Source organism: Penicillium atrosanguineum (genome assembly GCF_028827265.1).
Source record: "Penicillium atrosanguineum strain IBT 20685 chromosome Unknown utg000001l_segment0_segment0, whole genome shotgun sequence".
In the NCBI taxonomy this organism is placed as follows: Eukaryota; Fungi; Ascomycota; class Eurotiomycetes; order Eurotiales; family Aspergillaceae; genus Penicillium; species Penicillium atrosanguineum.
Genome location: NW_026623133.1, coordinates 1338635 through 1354116, shown reverse-complemented (window position 1 = coordinate 1354116; position 15482 = coordinate 1338635). Strand labels below are relative to the sequence as shown.

The following is a 15482-nucleotide window of genomic DNA, read 5'->3' as shown; positions in this document are numbered from 1 at the left end:
GAAGCGAGGGAGACGATTCTCCTTGCATCATGTATATCATCCCCCACTTGCCTTGCAGGTATACACTGTGGCTGTTTGAATTTTGCGTTGCACGCTGTATCTGATGGTTTCTTTCCGCATCGGCTCTGGTCGTGCGCCTGTCTTAATAATGATTTCTGATAATCATGACCTCGGGTCTGCTCTCAATTACTTGATTGATCATATTTCCAACCGTACAGCCTCAGGAGGTATCAAATGGGTCTATGTCGGGATATGACTTGTCCATCTGGGCTATTGAAGAATCGTCTAAAAAAGAATCCGACCAATTTTTGGTGAAGAAGTCAAGGAATGGATGAATAATTGATCGGGCCTATTTGTATTATTTTCTCCTTGGTCCGGATGTAAGCCGTAGAATATTGCAAGATATAGCTGCAAGGGGTATCAAGTTGTGAAGGAATTAATGTAGTACTACAAATGATTAGCGTCAATAGATCTGGCCATCGTGGGTCCAAATCAACTTACGGTGAGGCATGATTCTTCGCCATTCCAGCTACCCGGGAGATAGACGTAGAGAACAAGAGCCATCTCGTTAATGAAACCTGAAATCGATACCTGGTCAGTAAAGCAGCACGCCCTCGAACGGGTATTCCCGAATCCAACTCACAAGCAACAACCTTGGGACTAAGCCTCCCCACACTCAAAACCCGACTCCAATCCTTCCCATCAATCCGTACCTTGGCCCACCCGGACTCATCATTATCCCCGACTCCCCGCATCCTTTCACTCGGCAACTGCGAATACTGCTCCTGAGTGATATGGGCCGGATCCAGCGGCGGATTCACAAGACCCGACCAGACACTTGCAATCCGCAACTCATCTGTCGCAATCGCCAGCCTCAGCTTCCCATGCATATTCGCCGACAACTCCAGCTTCGGCGCCGAGTTCGTCGATAACGCCGTAGCCCCCGCCCCAGCCGACGCACTCGGCGCATCATTAGCCACAACTCCAGCTTGCCGACCCTTCTCCGTAGAAGCAAGCTTCGTAAACCGATCAGAGATACTCTTCAACTGCGCCAACCCAGGCAGAATAATATGCACGTCCGGATCTGGACAGTGCGGTTCATGTAGACCTTCCACGGCTGATTCGTGTAAAATTTTGATAGGGATTTCTTGCGTGATCCAGGTCTCACGCTCACGCGCACGTCGGTCGCCTACGACATCGCTTTGGCCGGACTGCTCCTCATCTGTGGCAAGGGCCATGTTGCCTTCTGTCCATTCCGTGGTGAGAACGGTGAGTGCCAGAAGAGGCATTTTGTCTTTCTTGGTTAGACGGAGTTGTGATGATGAGGCGCCAAATGTGGAGCGCAAGGCGCGGTTCAAGACGGCAACGTTGATTTCGATGTTGATTGCGTCGGAGTTGGATTCTATTTGGTATGATTCTTCGTCGAAGATTGTACTCTTTGTCATGTGTCAGTCAGACATTCTTTTATTTTTCTCCCTTTTTTGATTTAGAAGGGAATATCGGGTGTTTGACACTTACAACTGGGATTTGAGCCCATACTTGCGTGCCTTGGTCTGGGATTATGGTGAAGCGGACCACATCGTACTCCAGGCGCATCCAGCATACCTTGCCCAGGGACGAGAGGGATGCAGTCAATTCTGGATTTGTTAGGCTCTGTTGAGTATATGCGGATGCTTGACTCACTGGAGAAGGTTCTCGTATTCTTTAAATGAGTGCGGAAGCGCATTTTGACTACGGGTGGGATGTTGGAGAAGAGATGAGTGTTGATGGTGGAGAATCCGGTTATTAATTCCTTATCGCTCTAGTCTATCGCCGACACGTCCGAGCCTCAACTACACTTTTCTATACTTTCGCGCTCTAACATTTAATCTTCCATCACTTGGCTCGGGTGCTCTTTCGTTTCTCTATTAAGAACCAGAGATGCTGCTAGAGCAGCACCTAAACTCGACCCATCCTCTGATGGATTCAACACGATCAAGTCCAGCTCGTGAGATGGCCAGTCGAAGATGTCACGCAGTCCCTGCGCAGCTCGTTGCTTAAATCCACTATACTTGTTGAAGACAGAGCCATCCACACCGACATGACACTTTTTAATACCCTTCTTCTTGCAAATTGCCGCGATTCCGCACGCGTACAGACGCGCCGCGCGGGTCGCGATCAGACCGATAAGGTACCGGCAAACTTTAAGCTCGATCAGCACGGGGCTTAGGCTCAGACTGCTCTCGAACTCATATCGCATGTCTTCCAGATCCTCTGAAATATCCAGCTCGGCGATAGATAGGAATGTCGCGTCAAGTGCGTTCTCGGATCGCAGACGCGTGATGTCTTGGCCTTTGAAGAGCTTGTTTTCCTCGTGCAGGGTGACCATGATAAGGCGCAGCATTTCTCCCACATAAAGACCTGCGACCATTTTCTCAAAGCGCTGGGTTCCGGGGCGCAAGGACTCGCGGTCGATTTGGTGGTCCCATGGGGTCAGGGGTAATATTACGGAATCGTTGTCGAACGCGCCGTATTCAGTGTTGATGATTACCTGCGCGTCTTCTGGGAGGTTCAGATGCTTCAGCTTGGGGATCAGTCGACATTCTTCCATGTATGCCGCGTTGCATCCGGTGCTGAAGACGCAGCCGACTTTGACGTGCGGATCGCCGTAGTTCGAGGCAATGAGTGTGCCGGTCGTATCATTGATCAGGGCGACGATCTTCACTGGAACTTTCTGGATGAATGAGTCGTTGAAGTACTCTCTATGTTAGAGAGCACACACCTTCCTATTAATCGCAGCTTCCAATTGTGCCACTATGTCCTCGCCCTCTGCCCCGGACACATTAAAGCTCTTAGTCCAGTGCTGCAGGACACCCGATGAAATGGACTTCTGGTCCACTGGAAAAGAGAATGTGAAGGCCAACGGTAACTGTCTGTCTTTTTGGCCACCACTGTCGTGATCATTGAGGAAGTCCTGCACACGATCCGCAACCCAGTCCCACAGTTCGTCGGCCGTGCCTGCTTTGATCGGCTTCGGCAGTTCGTATTTCTTCTGAATCTGATCGGAGTCTCTCTTTGTTGATGATAAGTGAATATCGCAGACACGGAGATTAGTGCCGCCCATATCTATTGTCAGGATTCTTCCCTGTTCGTGACCGGTGGGATAGCTCATAACCCAGGTGATGTTCATCGGCTTAGCCATTTTGCGTTACTAACTTCTTCCTGGGGGATTCTTGGACTCCGGCTTACTATATTACCACCCTCTACCGTAAGCCCCCTTTCGAGCTCTTTAATAAAATGATCGGTGATCTCCTTCAGCTGGGATGGTTCGAGAGTAAACCAGTCCTCATATTCCTTCAAGTCGCAATCGATGTGATCTGCGACCCCTTCCAGGATCTCAGGGCGGTAGCGGAAACTCGACATGATGCTTTGGAAAATGCTGACTATTAGGGGCCCATTGACAGGTTTTGGTGGATCTTGCGATGTGGGACTTTTTGCAGATGCATCGAAAAGTATAGATTTGTATAGATTTGCCCCAAGAACGCCATCATGACGGTACTATGACAACCCTGGAACTGGTTCGCTATTTTGCGATAGCTTCTATCGAGCGCGGGACGTGCTGTCGAGCTGAAGAAACTGCCATTCTATGCACTGACGCTGTCAAGTCCACACGGTCGAGCCAATGCCTACGTGTACACCGTGCGTGTTTCGGATGTAGTGAATAGGCCCGCGTTACAAAAGGACCGCTCTCAGCCATGAAGTCCAAACTAGCTATCCCTGTATTTGTATATATTCAAAAAACTATTAAAAAAAGGAAATAAAGGGAAAAAAGGAATAAATCGACAGCTCCCCAGACCTCAAAAAACAAATAGCGTCGCGGATCGGCGGAAGCAAAAGGTCCACATCAACCGTGCCCCCTTTTGACTCCACCTGCAATGAACCTCGATCAGCATTTATTTTTATTCCCCGGTTGAACTCCACGGAGCCAGGAGCTTGGAGTATTTTTTATTTTCCCGTCTTTGTTTTCTTCGACTTCCTCGTCATCAGATATCTCGCCCAACCTCCCTATCCTCACATCCCGATCTGTCTCACTTGCCGCCAACCTCGTGTTTTCACGCGTTTAGCTTCAATTAGGGGAACCCGATCCCTTATTCACAGCGCTGGCTCCTGGATTTTGATTTTTTTTTCGGTTGGAAGGCATCTCAGCATGCAGGTTCGACAGTGCCACCGTCCGCCTGCAGCCCCATTCCGACCTCCGTCATTCATATGCCACTCCGAACTAACCGAAGCTCCCTGTGTCTCTCTGTGAAGCTTGACTCGGGCCGCGCCTGTCATTCGGAATGGCTACCATTCGAAAAAGCCCTCTTCGTCCCTCAATTCGCCTCTCCCCTGCGCACTCCCGCGATAATTCCCGCTCGACCTCCCCGGAACGAAACCCGGGCTCAGCATACTCCAAAATCGACCCTCTCCTCAGCAACCTGTCTCCCGAGTCAACCTTACAAGCCCTTACCTCCACCGAAGCTGTCCCCTCGAGCCAATCTTTCTCCTTTGATAGCCTATCACGAAGTATCTCACAGGTCTCACCCGCCGAACGGGCACTGGGCATCCGTGCTGCTATAGCTGCCCAGGATTTGAACGTTTGGTATAAGGAGGTCCAGTCGTGGATATGGCCGAAACACAACGAAGCGAAAGATGGAAAGGGGTTCCTTCCGCCGACCCAACCGTATGTCGCAGGTACGGTCTCCGTCCCGAGCTTACTGTTGCCCCTTGGTAGCGGTGAGTTCGAGTACTATGGGAGTCTGCCAGCAGGCGTGGTCGAAGAGTATGAGAAGAGGATTGAGGAGATACGCGATGGAATGGACAATTTAAATGTGGAGGAATTAAAGGAACACGTTCTCAACGCTCACATTCCATCCCGATCTCGCCCTTCCTCCTCGACCAGCACTATTTCTGTGCCACCGCCGCTCAGCTATGTACAGCTTAGCGACTTCACAGCCGTCGTCACTGCTACGATTCTCCGCGCCCTTCCGTTCTTGTCACGATTGAGCGCTCTCCTAACCACCTGGGACGTCCGTCTTCTTGTTCTGCGCCAGGTCCCGGGCCTTCTACGAGAACTAAGACTCATTCGATCTGCTCTAGACTCCTCTTTTCACGCATTGCGCGCTTCAAATTCCTCACAGCCCAGCAATGATCTTTTTTCCAAGTCCTATCTACGCGAGGAACATGCTAAACTCGAGTCTGCGGTTGTTGCTGTGGGCAGGCGCATGGACCGTGCCTTGGACGCGTTGGAAGGCCGCCAGGATTCTTTGCCTGAGAGTTGGATCGACGATTTGGAGAAGGTTGAGTCGGACTTTGCGGAGTGGGTAGTTGAGGCTGAGAAATATCAGCTTCGTGCGGATTGGTTACGTGCAAAAGAAGAAGCCAAAGCTGCGGCTGCCGATGCGAGTAAGGCTCAGCTGGAGCAGACCTCGCAAGAGCCGGAACTGGACTCAGCTCAAGCTAAGAACATAACAGAATCTTCAAGTATTCAACAACCTGCCCATGCGGAGACTATTCAAAAGGAGCCTAAGCCTGAAGTTGGGGCACCCGCGGTCTCAGATGTCGAGCAGCCTCAACCAGACATCAAGGTCTCTACACCGAGTTCCACAGAGGACCCAGCTCTACCTACTCTATCTAAACTGCAAATATCTCTCAACATTCCTAAGGCCTGTGAAAAATCAGGCGTGGATGACGCTGAACAAAAACCCGCAAGTCGGTCCAATGTCATCGTTGCCGAGGACCTGGAAACACCAACACAAGCCAGCTTCTTCGCGGAAGCATCTATGGCCCCTTCAATTGAAACTCCACAGGTATCGCCATCTCGGGTACCATTACCAGAAACACCAAACATCGAGGATAAGGAGAACATCCCTCCCGGGCTCTTGGAGCCACTAGTCTCATCTTCCCCAACTCGAGAGGTGTCTAAACCCCAGGCCTTGAAAGAGCATGATGTTGATGAAGACCCCTTCATGCAAAGGCCTACTTCCTCCCGTACGGTCGAGGTGAACGTCGACCCTGTTCAATCCACAAAATCTAGCCCCAAAATAAAAGACCAAACTGCCAGTTATGATGGTGCCTCGGATAGCCACTCCGAAGAGCATGAGAGAGATATGAAGGCCCTCGATGCACTCTATTCTCCCGATCCATTACAGGCAAAGGTTACCTCAACTATCCCAACTGACTCGATGGCCAGGCTCATCAGCAAGTCTGAACCTCGAGTGTCATTCAGTGTTCCAAAGGAGATGGTTGCGTCGGAGCCAAGGACACTGCCGGTTGAAGCTTCCAGGAACCATGGGCGGAGCTCTGTTTCTGGCCCTGGGCTTTTTGCGCAGCACCAGACTGTTCAGTCAGAAGCCCCAAAGCCTACCTCCTCCAATACAGAGCCCACCAATGTCAAGTCTCAGCCGCCGAAGAAGAATATCCCACAGCAACCAAGTTCTGCTCGGAAGCCGCTTCAAAGCCCTATCAAGCTTGGGAAACCTCGGCCAGGAAAACTCAATCTCGACAAGAATTCCCAAATACCGCGCCCTCGTCGACCATCTACTGGGTCTGTGGGCTCTCTGCTTTCCGACAACTCCTCCTTGCTTTCCAGCACCGATGCTCCTGAGCCTCAAACTGGGTCATCGGGCGACCAGTTGACCCCTTCTCGCCCTGATTTCCCAACATCCCAACCTCTCAAGTCACATGGTGCTTATCTGCTGCGAAAGGAACGTCTCCTTCATCTGGAGAATCGAAACGACTCTTCTCACTCTGCCTTCCAGCCAAATCGCTCGGTCAGTCTTCCTTTGGAGCGCTTCATCAACGAAGAAATAGCTTTCGAGCTGGAAAATGGAGGAGCCCCAGACATGGTCCAGCTTGGGTCGAATACTAAGGGGCCAGTTTCTACCAAATTCCCTCTCAACGGGCCTTCTACACCAACTACCCAAGTGCCTCTTCGTTCCTCCAGTCGCCGTCCAGCTCTCAGTCGGGGTAGATCTTCGTCTGATTTGAAGGCTGTTGCTCAGAATTCAAGAACTATAACCCCGGATCTTAAACCTTTCGGCCAGAACACCGCCCAAAGAGCCGTGCAACACCAAGAGCAGCCAAAGTCTGCTCGACTACGCAAGCGTCTGACCGCTCATCCCAGCCTGGAGAGCCTCGGTGTGAGAAAGCACGAGCTGTCATATGTCGAGGAAGATGATTCAGAGATGACGGATATTGGCTCTCGTGCCTCATCGCCAAATAGGCTGTCTGGAAAACCGAGGGATCGTCTTGATGAGAAGATCAACTCCATCCTGAACACCATTCCTGGTCGCATCCACCTTGTGGATCCCAACAACGAGGCGGAAACTTCTTCCTCGTCGTCTTCCATGGACCGAAAAATGCGAGAGCGCTGTCTGTCCGAGTCTCCACATGGACCACCATCTCGCAGTATGACCCCTGCTCCTGGTCTTACCCTCATGCCCGCTTCTAGGAGGCGCTCTTCGTACGCCCATAAGACCGAGGATAGCTGCGTCAAGCTGTACCATCTCCACCACGGAGGTCAGTCAGCACCTACGAGGCTTTTCGTTCGCACTGTGGGTGAAGAAGGCCAGCGAGTCATGGTCCGTGTCGGTGGTGGCTGGGCTGATCTTGGAGAATACCTTCGCGAGTATGTCATCCACCATGGCCGCCGTAAGGTTTCTGAGACACCTCGGGTGGAGGTTCAAGGCTTCGGACCTCGTACATCACCAGGTTATTCACCCGGCAATAGGCTCCAACCCGGGGCGCCAACCCATATCACACCCGGTCGAGCTACCCCCTCTCGACCCCCTTCTGCTCTTAGCGCCCGCCCGCCCTCGTCACTCACCGTCCGCAAAGCCCGACGAAGTTCCAACGCATCCGAAATATCAACAATGGCTCCTCGCGCGGTGACAACTGGAACATTGAATTCTTTCACCTCTCCGCCTACCGCATCCGCGGGCAACCGTCGCCTCTCTATGTCATCTAGCTACTCGATTGGAGATATCCACGTACACTCCCCCGCAAACACCACCTCTGGCCACTCCGACTCCCAGGCCACGCCTCTAGGTCTAGCAGGCCCCAAGCCTCGCTCACGGCAGATCTCAATGAGCCCCGAGGGTGAAGCCTGGGTTGAAGATGTTCTCCAGCAAACCCGGCGCTCCAGCTCCGTCAACCCCCCGCCTGTTCCATTGAATATGGCACTAGAACACGGCGTATCTGAAGGGCAAGATGCGCATGAGCAAGCGCATGAGCAATCGCATTCTCTCCCCAAAATTCGCAGCTTCGGTGACATCGGCTCAGCCGGTACAAGCCGACGCATCGTCCTAAAAGGACTCAACGGTCGCCGATAAACGAGAGACCTCCCACCTTCCCGGTTCCCACATAGACTGTTTTCGATTCTTCAAAGCCCGAGCCCGGCTGTACATTTGTTCAACATCCGACTCCATGCATTTTGATCATATTTGCTTCATTGTCTCAAATTTTCTGCTACTTTTTTTCTCTACATTTGCATCAGCGCGGCGAACCTGAGATTGGATTTGTGTTACTTTCTACTGTTTATTTTGGTTTTTGCGCACTGATATCCCGATATTCTTTGATATTCGCATTGTATACATACTCCCTGACCTTGCTCGATACCTCCCTCGAGACTAATTTACTTTCGGACATTGCTTTCTATCATGTAGATCGTGGCTTGTAATACTCAGGGTATGACTCTTTGTACCCCAAGATATACTTTCCCAGAATCAAACCGCCAAAGAAATTCAATAGAACGCCCAATGGTCTAGCGATGACTATTGGTCCTGGTAAAGCAAGTACTACTCCACCGAAATAGTTGAACAGAAGAACTTGCGGAAAACTCCTGCCCACACCGGCCTTCCGACAATCATCGCGATAGGACTGCACATTCCCTATAATCCCATTGCGAACGTAAATATGCATAAGACCGGGCTAAAAGAAGATGAATGACTCACGAAAAAAGGCCTCATCTCCTAACCCCCTCGGCTCCAGCGTAAACTCAACAACTAACCCCTCCGTCGAACTCGCATTACAGAATGTGTGAATCGCGCGTGGAGGGATCGTTATGGACTCGCCAACATATTTAGTATTCTTCGCTCCATCCCAGGTAAATTCCGCTGAACCTTCTAGGACGTGGAATGTCTCGGATTGGTATCGGTGCCAGTGTAAAGGTGGTTTGAGAGCGATGTTTTGATTTCGGGGGGTTGAGGCTGGTGGCCAGCGGTTTATTACTAGGTAGCGGTCTGTCGGGGGTTTGAATTCAATTGATGAGAGGCCCGAGTCGAATGTTATTGGGTTCAGGTGGGCAGTCGTCGTCCGCGGGGTTCTTTTAGCGAGAAAAGAGAGCATTTGAGCTCGTCTGCCCGGATTCTTGTGGTCAAAGAGGACGGGAGTTCCGGAGTCTGGGGAAGTTCATTGTTCCAGGTTGGGCGGTGGGTCCTGATTATCGCCTGTCTTTATGAATTCATTCTTGCTTTGGATGCGATTCCCCACCAGAATAAGATTCTACCCTTACAATCTGTATCTCCAATGCTTGCACTTTCGTCTGCTCTGTCATGCAGTACCAAGCGATGGAGGAGAATACGAAGTAGAAAGGCGACTAGCCAACCTAACTGACAGCTCCATTTCACGGTTTCATCTTCCTCAAAACCCTCACAGAGCACACCGCAGCCTGACGTGCTGACTACCTGTTCTCTATTCTGAACCAATATGCTCTCGGCCTTTCCGATAAAGCCTTGCGTGCACAGCGCTGTCCAGGTGCTTTAAACTAATCTTTCATTTCGCCCTGCTACAAGCCCGAATATGAAACTACCTCTAAAATCACTGTAGCCTTCGCGTTTTTCTCTGAATCTTGCACATTCACTATGGCCCCCAACAACACCCGGAACAATTAGAGAAAGCAGTGCCATTCAGAAGCCTAGCTCGCAAGATATGGTCGAGCGTATAAACAACAGCATAAAAGACATGATCGATTCAGTATCCTCTCCGCACGGTACAGCGAACAAGATGCGATGATGAAGACTTTTATCGCCGTTGTAGAACCTGATGATACTAAGGGTGACGCCAAGCAGAACGGCCCCCAAAGCCTCATAATACCTGGCCTAATTGAGAAATGCCACACGAGATGCTTCAGAAGATGAATTTGCAATGCAAGACGATATCCTAGCCTAATCTTAGCCTAATCTGAACCAATTCAACCCTGGCCGAGTCCGAAAAAAAAACAAAATAAACGATTGGATCATATACAGTAGTAATCATAATGTCATGAATCAACGAGTGCCATGGTATCATAGCTAACATACTCTTCACCTAGCAATAAAACTCCGGGGCGGATGACAACAAACTAAGATGCCTGCTGTCCTTTCCATGGGATATCCTTACGGAGCAACTCGCGTAGCTCGGGGGATATGACCTTTGGTTTGTCCTTGTCTATTGCCTGCTGTAGAGTTGAAGGGGCAACACTGCTGCTGGACCCCACGGTTGGACGCTGTGGAGATTTCCCTTTGCCTGCGGCGGTGGGATCCGGAGTGCTGGTTCCTGGTCGGCGCTGGTGGGCTGTTGGAGCGGCGGGGAAATTGTCCTTTTTGTCGATGGCTTGGACAGAGCGCTCAAAGCGGTGGAAGAGTGACTCAGCACGAGTCAGAAGGGGCACGAGTTCCATGGTGTTAGAGAGCTCGTTGACTAGAATGAGTTAGTACGAGGAAAATTTGGAGGTGAGTTTGGTTGACATACTGTACTTCAGCACTTCATCGAAGTGCTTGAGATGGTCCATAATCACATCACGATGCTTCTCAAGAATGGCAAGGGCAATGAAGAGATGGAAGCTGCTAGAGAAATAGTCTGTCCAGAGGGTCTCCCACAGACGTAGAGTATTACTCCAGTCGAACTCTCGCTTGTACCAAACCAACAGCATGCGGAAGAAGAAAAAGAAGTTTGTGCTGTCAGCAGACTGCAGATGGAGGTACAGCTGGGGATCCATCAGCTGCACAAGTTGGTCGAGCGCCAGCAATTGAGAACGCATTCCAGACTGGTCCCTGAGGAAGTTTCGTTCCTGTGTTTTTTGTTAAAAGCCGAATTCTACCGGGGAAAGTGTCTACTCACCATGCGGTCCATAAAGCCCACGAATGCCCAAAAGGCGACAGCGTCATCCTGCATGACAGCATAAAGCGGAGCTAGAAGATCGCTCATTCCCTGCACATAACCGAGATCCGGATTGTATTCATTGTAAGTAAGAAGCATGTCTTTCATCTGCTCTAGATGCACGTTGGTGCCCACATCGGCGAATGGTGAGTCGGGGTCGGGATGAGGGGTATCCTCTCCAGCAAAGAGGGGAATGGTACGATCGGTCCGGTGGACATCCTTCTCTGGGGGGTTGTTAGCGGCTAGAAGGGCGTCCAAGTAGATATAGTATTCCTGACCTATGCGATTGCGCTGTTCTTTCCAATGGTCGGATTCTTCTGAGGTCGAGTTACCCTCAACCATGCGCTCCCACCATCCGGCCTTCAATCGGATGTACTCGTCGCGTTTGGAGTTCATTATTGCTTGGCGTTCCTCGTGGCTGCTGTCCCATGGAAATACGCCGAGAAGATAGAGCCAGGCTTCTTTTCGGGCACCATCGTTCGGGTCAAGGCCGCCATGGAAGATGCGCTCTTTCACTTCTTCGACTGTGACATGCAGTCTCCCGGAGGTAGGGTCAAAGAAGCCTTCCCACTCTGGAAGAGTAAGAATCTTGCGTCGCTCTTGCAGGGCGAGGTTTCCAGTCTCGAGCTCTAGGATCTCGAAGTCACCAACAGAGCTATTCTCGGACTCCAACACATCCTGGGCAGTCCAGATGCGCTGTTGTCGCTCTCTCTCGCTCTGCTCGGCAATGCTCATCGCCCACCTAGCAAGGTAGAGCCTGGCACTGTCGAATTCATCCTGTAATGTCTGGATCTCGGGATTCTGAATCAACCGTCGCACCTGCTGCGGAATGCCCGGGTTGGATGCAATGTCGTTGGCTGTTCGCCGTGTAAAGGTTGTAATTTTGCTCAACGACTCTAGCACCTTCCAACGTGTCTCTTTGAGGGTCTTCATGAAGGGATCCATGGTCGCATCTCGCTGTGGACCCCCACTAGCCCCGGCGGAAAGAACTTCGGGCTGCGCTTTGGACACTGAACCGTCAGCGGGCACGGCCACCCGTCCAAATGATAGCTGATCTTCCGTAGACGGGTTGATCAAGTAGACATTCCGGTCGACGGATGAGCGCTCCACTTCCACGTATCTCCGCAGCCACCGAAGGACTTCGTCGCCTCCCCAGAACAGACCGCCCTCGCTATCAAAGGGGTCGAATGTATCCTTGACTCGCTTCTTTTTTTGAAGTATTGTCGACTCGCACTCGCTGTCGTGGAAGAACAATGCGGGGAAGCTGTCGCCCGAGCGTGTATTGATGACAACGCTACCAAACCACCATCCCAGACTCGGCGGTCGCACTAGGAGAGAGTATATCTCGGATACTGGAACAGCGAAGGAGTATAGCCCGATCGGATCTCTATGGGTAGTTGTCGTCGGAAGCGGGGGGACGAGGTATCTCTGACGGGGCGGAGAATCACCATCGGCAAGATCGACTTGGACGTATGTGCTATATGCATCCCCTAGAGATGACTCCGGGACCCAGGCGAGAAGGTATGAGGTTGAATCATTGCGGTTTGTAGAAGTGGCTGTGGTGGAGTTCGGCGGGGCAGGCTTTTGCTGGATGAGGGCGATGAAGCCAGGAATGTTGTCTTTGGCAGATGGTGATGGGTGAACGTAGACCTGGATAGCATGTCAGCTGGTCAGTCACTGAAGCTCGGGTGGCGCGCATACCTTGCTTTTGGAGTAGAGCAGCTTCACACCTTTGCCGGAGCTGGCGTGGGCGATGGTGTTGTACTCACCCTCGTCGTCATCACTCATATCATAGAATGACGCCGTCGGCGAGGGAGGTGAGGGAGGAGGCGTGTACTGAACTGGGCCCGCCATGATGTGATGTGATGTGAGGGTGAAGAAAGGCGTTGAAGGTGAAGACGTAATGATCCCCGATAAGATAAGGATCCCCTCTTGCTCCGCGTTGCTCTGCTCTGTTCGGTTCGTCCTTCGTTGACTTCTTTCTATTTCCCTTTCTCGTCCTTGGGTTGGCTCTGCTTCACTTCAGCTTCTCTTGATGGAGTTGTCTCTGTCAGCATGAGACTGTCCCTTGCTTCTTCTTTTATCGCATCTTATGACATTCGCCACGTCCCGGGTCCGCAGCTCCAGGCAACAGCAAACCCCCTTGTGAATGAATAGCTTCACAATTTGAGCACACTTTACGCATTAGCACGAGGGGGGTGAAGTTTTCTGCATGGAATACGCCATTTTTATTTGGGTGTTCCTCTCAGGGATCATCTGCAGTGGTCAGCTGCTCCTTCTCGCCGTCATGTCCATAGCCTTGGTCGTTTGCAACCATAGATAGACACTTGCAGCAACAGCTATAGAGAATACGCTGAATCAAGGAATGTGTGAAATGATCTCCAAATAGATGACATCGTGATGTCCCTCGGATTTGTCTTCTTCGTGCTGATGTCATTTCTGGCATTAAGATCCGCAAGGCACGACCTTCCTGGATCCTGGATAAAACACACTATGATCTATCAGGCCCAGTCGCAAGAACGTTCCGATGATTCAACTGCCCCGTGTAGAAGAGGCCTCGAGTCTGGATCATTGGGGTTGACGTCCAGAACCAGCGGGTGCACATCGTGCCCCGCGGGATACGATAACTACTTCAGGAAACGATAAACCGCACTCCTCAGGATGACAAGGTTCAGCCTTGTGCCAATAGACAATGCAATCAACCATTCCTTATGAGATAACCAGATAGGACTGTGCCTATAAATTTCTACCATCATTACTCTGTGATAACGAGTTTCAACCCCCAATTTACTACACTCGGATTACACACTACAACAATCATGACTGAACTCAGCCGCACTCTACCAGCTTCATGGTATACCAATGAATCGCTTTATCAGATGGAGCGAAAGGCAGTTTTCAATAAAGTATGCAGGATTCATGATGAAGAATGGCCGGAAGGACTAACATTGGAATGATTATACAGTCTTGGTATCTGCTTGGTCCAGTGACCAAGTTCCAGACTGTGGGCGAGCATTACGAGTATGAACACGCGCAGCAACCCATATATGTTGTTCGTACTTCTGGTGATGCTTTGAACCCAACAGCCGAGGAGCTGAAGGTGTTCCACTCGAAAACAGTACGTGATGACAACAATTCTGCTATAGCTTGCTCCTAATGTGCATGAATTACAGGGCAAGGAACTGCGTAGCCACCTCACTCCTACCGGTCTGCTGTTTTCGACCATTTCCGATGAAGCTCCTAGCTTCCACGAGTTTTTCCCTGAAATTGAGGAGCTACTCGCAAAGGTCGACTTCACCAAACTGCCTTTCAGGCACAGCATCAAATATGAAGGCCGCTTCAACTGGAAGACTATGTATGAACCTTGGGGAGATTCCTTCTATCAAGCCCATCTGACTTTAATTTTAGGGTTGATGGGTATCAGGAGTGTTTGCACTGTCAATACACTCATCCATCATTCTCCATATATTATCCACCCACTTTCTATACCGTGAAGAACTCCCACAATTTCAGTCAACACATCGCCGATCCCAAGAAGCCGGATGACGGACTATTCCTGTATACCTTCCCTAATTCCACGATCAACGTGTATGGAGGCGGAATGGTAAGAGACTCACGACCCAATTCATTGCCCCTTAATAATAGGACCATAGTCTTCTTTCCGAGTCTGTCCTACTTCTGATCCCAACGTGACTCGCATGGAGTTTGACTACTATCATTTGGAGTCTGGCAAGAAGTTTGACGAGTACTACAAATTTGTGCGGCAGGTATGTTTTTTTGGCACAAGATCTCTCAGTTCCAATCATGGATCTGACTACAAATTCATTTCTGACGGCACAGGTCGCGCATGAGGACTTCGAGCTCTGTGAGAAAGCCCAGTTCAATCTCACACAGGGTGTTTACCATGAGGGGATCCTGAACCCCGAGAAGGAAAATGGTGTCTCTTGTAAGCTCATACTTCCGACTCTTTCCAATAGAAAATTAACCTTTCCCAGATTACCAGCAACGAGTATTCGACATGGTCTGCGAACAACACAAACTGGACCGTGCAGCCAAAGAGAACGCCGAGAAAGGATTGGAAGAACGAGCTGCGCCAGCGATGGTGCCGATGGAAGCGTAGTACGAGTTTAGTCATAGTCACATTGTACCTTTGCTACCTCCATAACTCGGATCATTTGTCGGATCGCATTGCGACTCGGATCTAGGATCAGAAATTGGATGAAATTTACCGTCAATCGTCAGTGTGGAGTAATATGTACCATCAGTACGGACTTAGAAACAAGGACGCAGCATGATAAGCTCAGCGGCCAGTCCCCACGGCCCGA

At 50.7% G+C, this 15482-nt stretch overlaps 5 protein-coding genes across 5 annotated transcripts; 2 read left to right on the top strand and 3 right to left on the bottom strand.

Moving 5' to 3' along the window:
* Positions 1-420: 420 nt before the first annotated feature.
* Positions 421-1726, bottom strand: N7443_000518 (checkpoint protein HUS1 family protein; the record flags this gene model as incomplete). The annotated part of the gene is made up of 5 exons (XM_056880574.1): positions 421-447; positions 502-578; positions 644-1436; positions 1519-1637; positions 1684-1726. The coding sequence occupies 5 exons, from the start codon at positions 1724-1726 to the stop codon at positions 421-423; spliced, it is 1059 nt and encodes a 352-aa protein (XP_056745812.1).
* Positions 1727-1864: 138 nt separating this feature from the next.
* hxkB (putative hexokinase) lies at positions 1865-3402 on the bottom strand (the record flags this gene model as incomplete). Its single annotated transcript, XM_056880573.1, has 3 exons — positions 1865-2713; positions 2762-3172; positions 3229-3402. The coding sequence occupies 3 exons, from the start codon at positions 3400-3402 to the stop codon at positions 1865-1867; spliced, it is 1434 nt and encodes a 477-aa protein (XP_056745811.1).
* A 917-nt stretch (positions 3403-4319) lies between these two features.
* Positions 4320-8351, top strand: N7443_000516 (GAS2 domain protein; the record flags this gene model as incomplete). The annotated part of the gene is made up of 1 exon (XM_056880572.1): positions 4320-8351. One exon carries the CDS (start codon positions 4320-4322, stop codon positions 8349-8351), a length of 4032 nt encoding a protein of 1343 aa, XP_056745810.1.
* A 2009-nt stretch (positions 8352-10360) lies between these two features.
* Positions 10361-13011, bottom strand: N7443_000515 (GTPase-activating protein GYP7; the record flags this gene model as incomplete). Its single annotated transcript, XM_056880571.1, has 4 exons — positions 10361-10698; positions 10750-11068; positions 11119-12807; positions 12859-13011. 4 exons carry the CDS (start codon positions 13009-13011, stop codon positions 10361-10363), a joined length of 2499 nt encoding a protein of 832 aa, XP_056745809.1.
* Positions 13012-13976: 965 nt separating this feature from the next.
* N7443_000514 (aromatic ring-hydroxylating oxygenase subunit alpha) lies at positions 13977-15277 on the top strand (the record flags this gene model as incomplete). The annotated part of the gene is made up of 7 exons (XM_056880570.1): positions 13977-14063; positions 14123-14275; positions 14331-14512; positions 14566-14761; positions 14811-14924; positions 14998-15103; positions 15153-15277. 7 exons carry the CDS (start codon positions 13977-13979, stop codon positions 15275-15277), a joined length of 963 nt encoding a protein of 320 aa, XP_056745808.1.
* Positions 15278-15482: the final 205 nt, after the last annotated feature.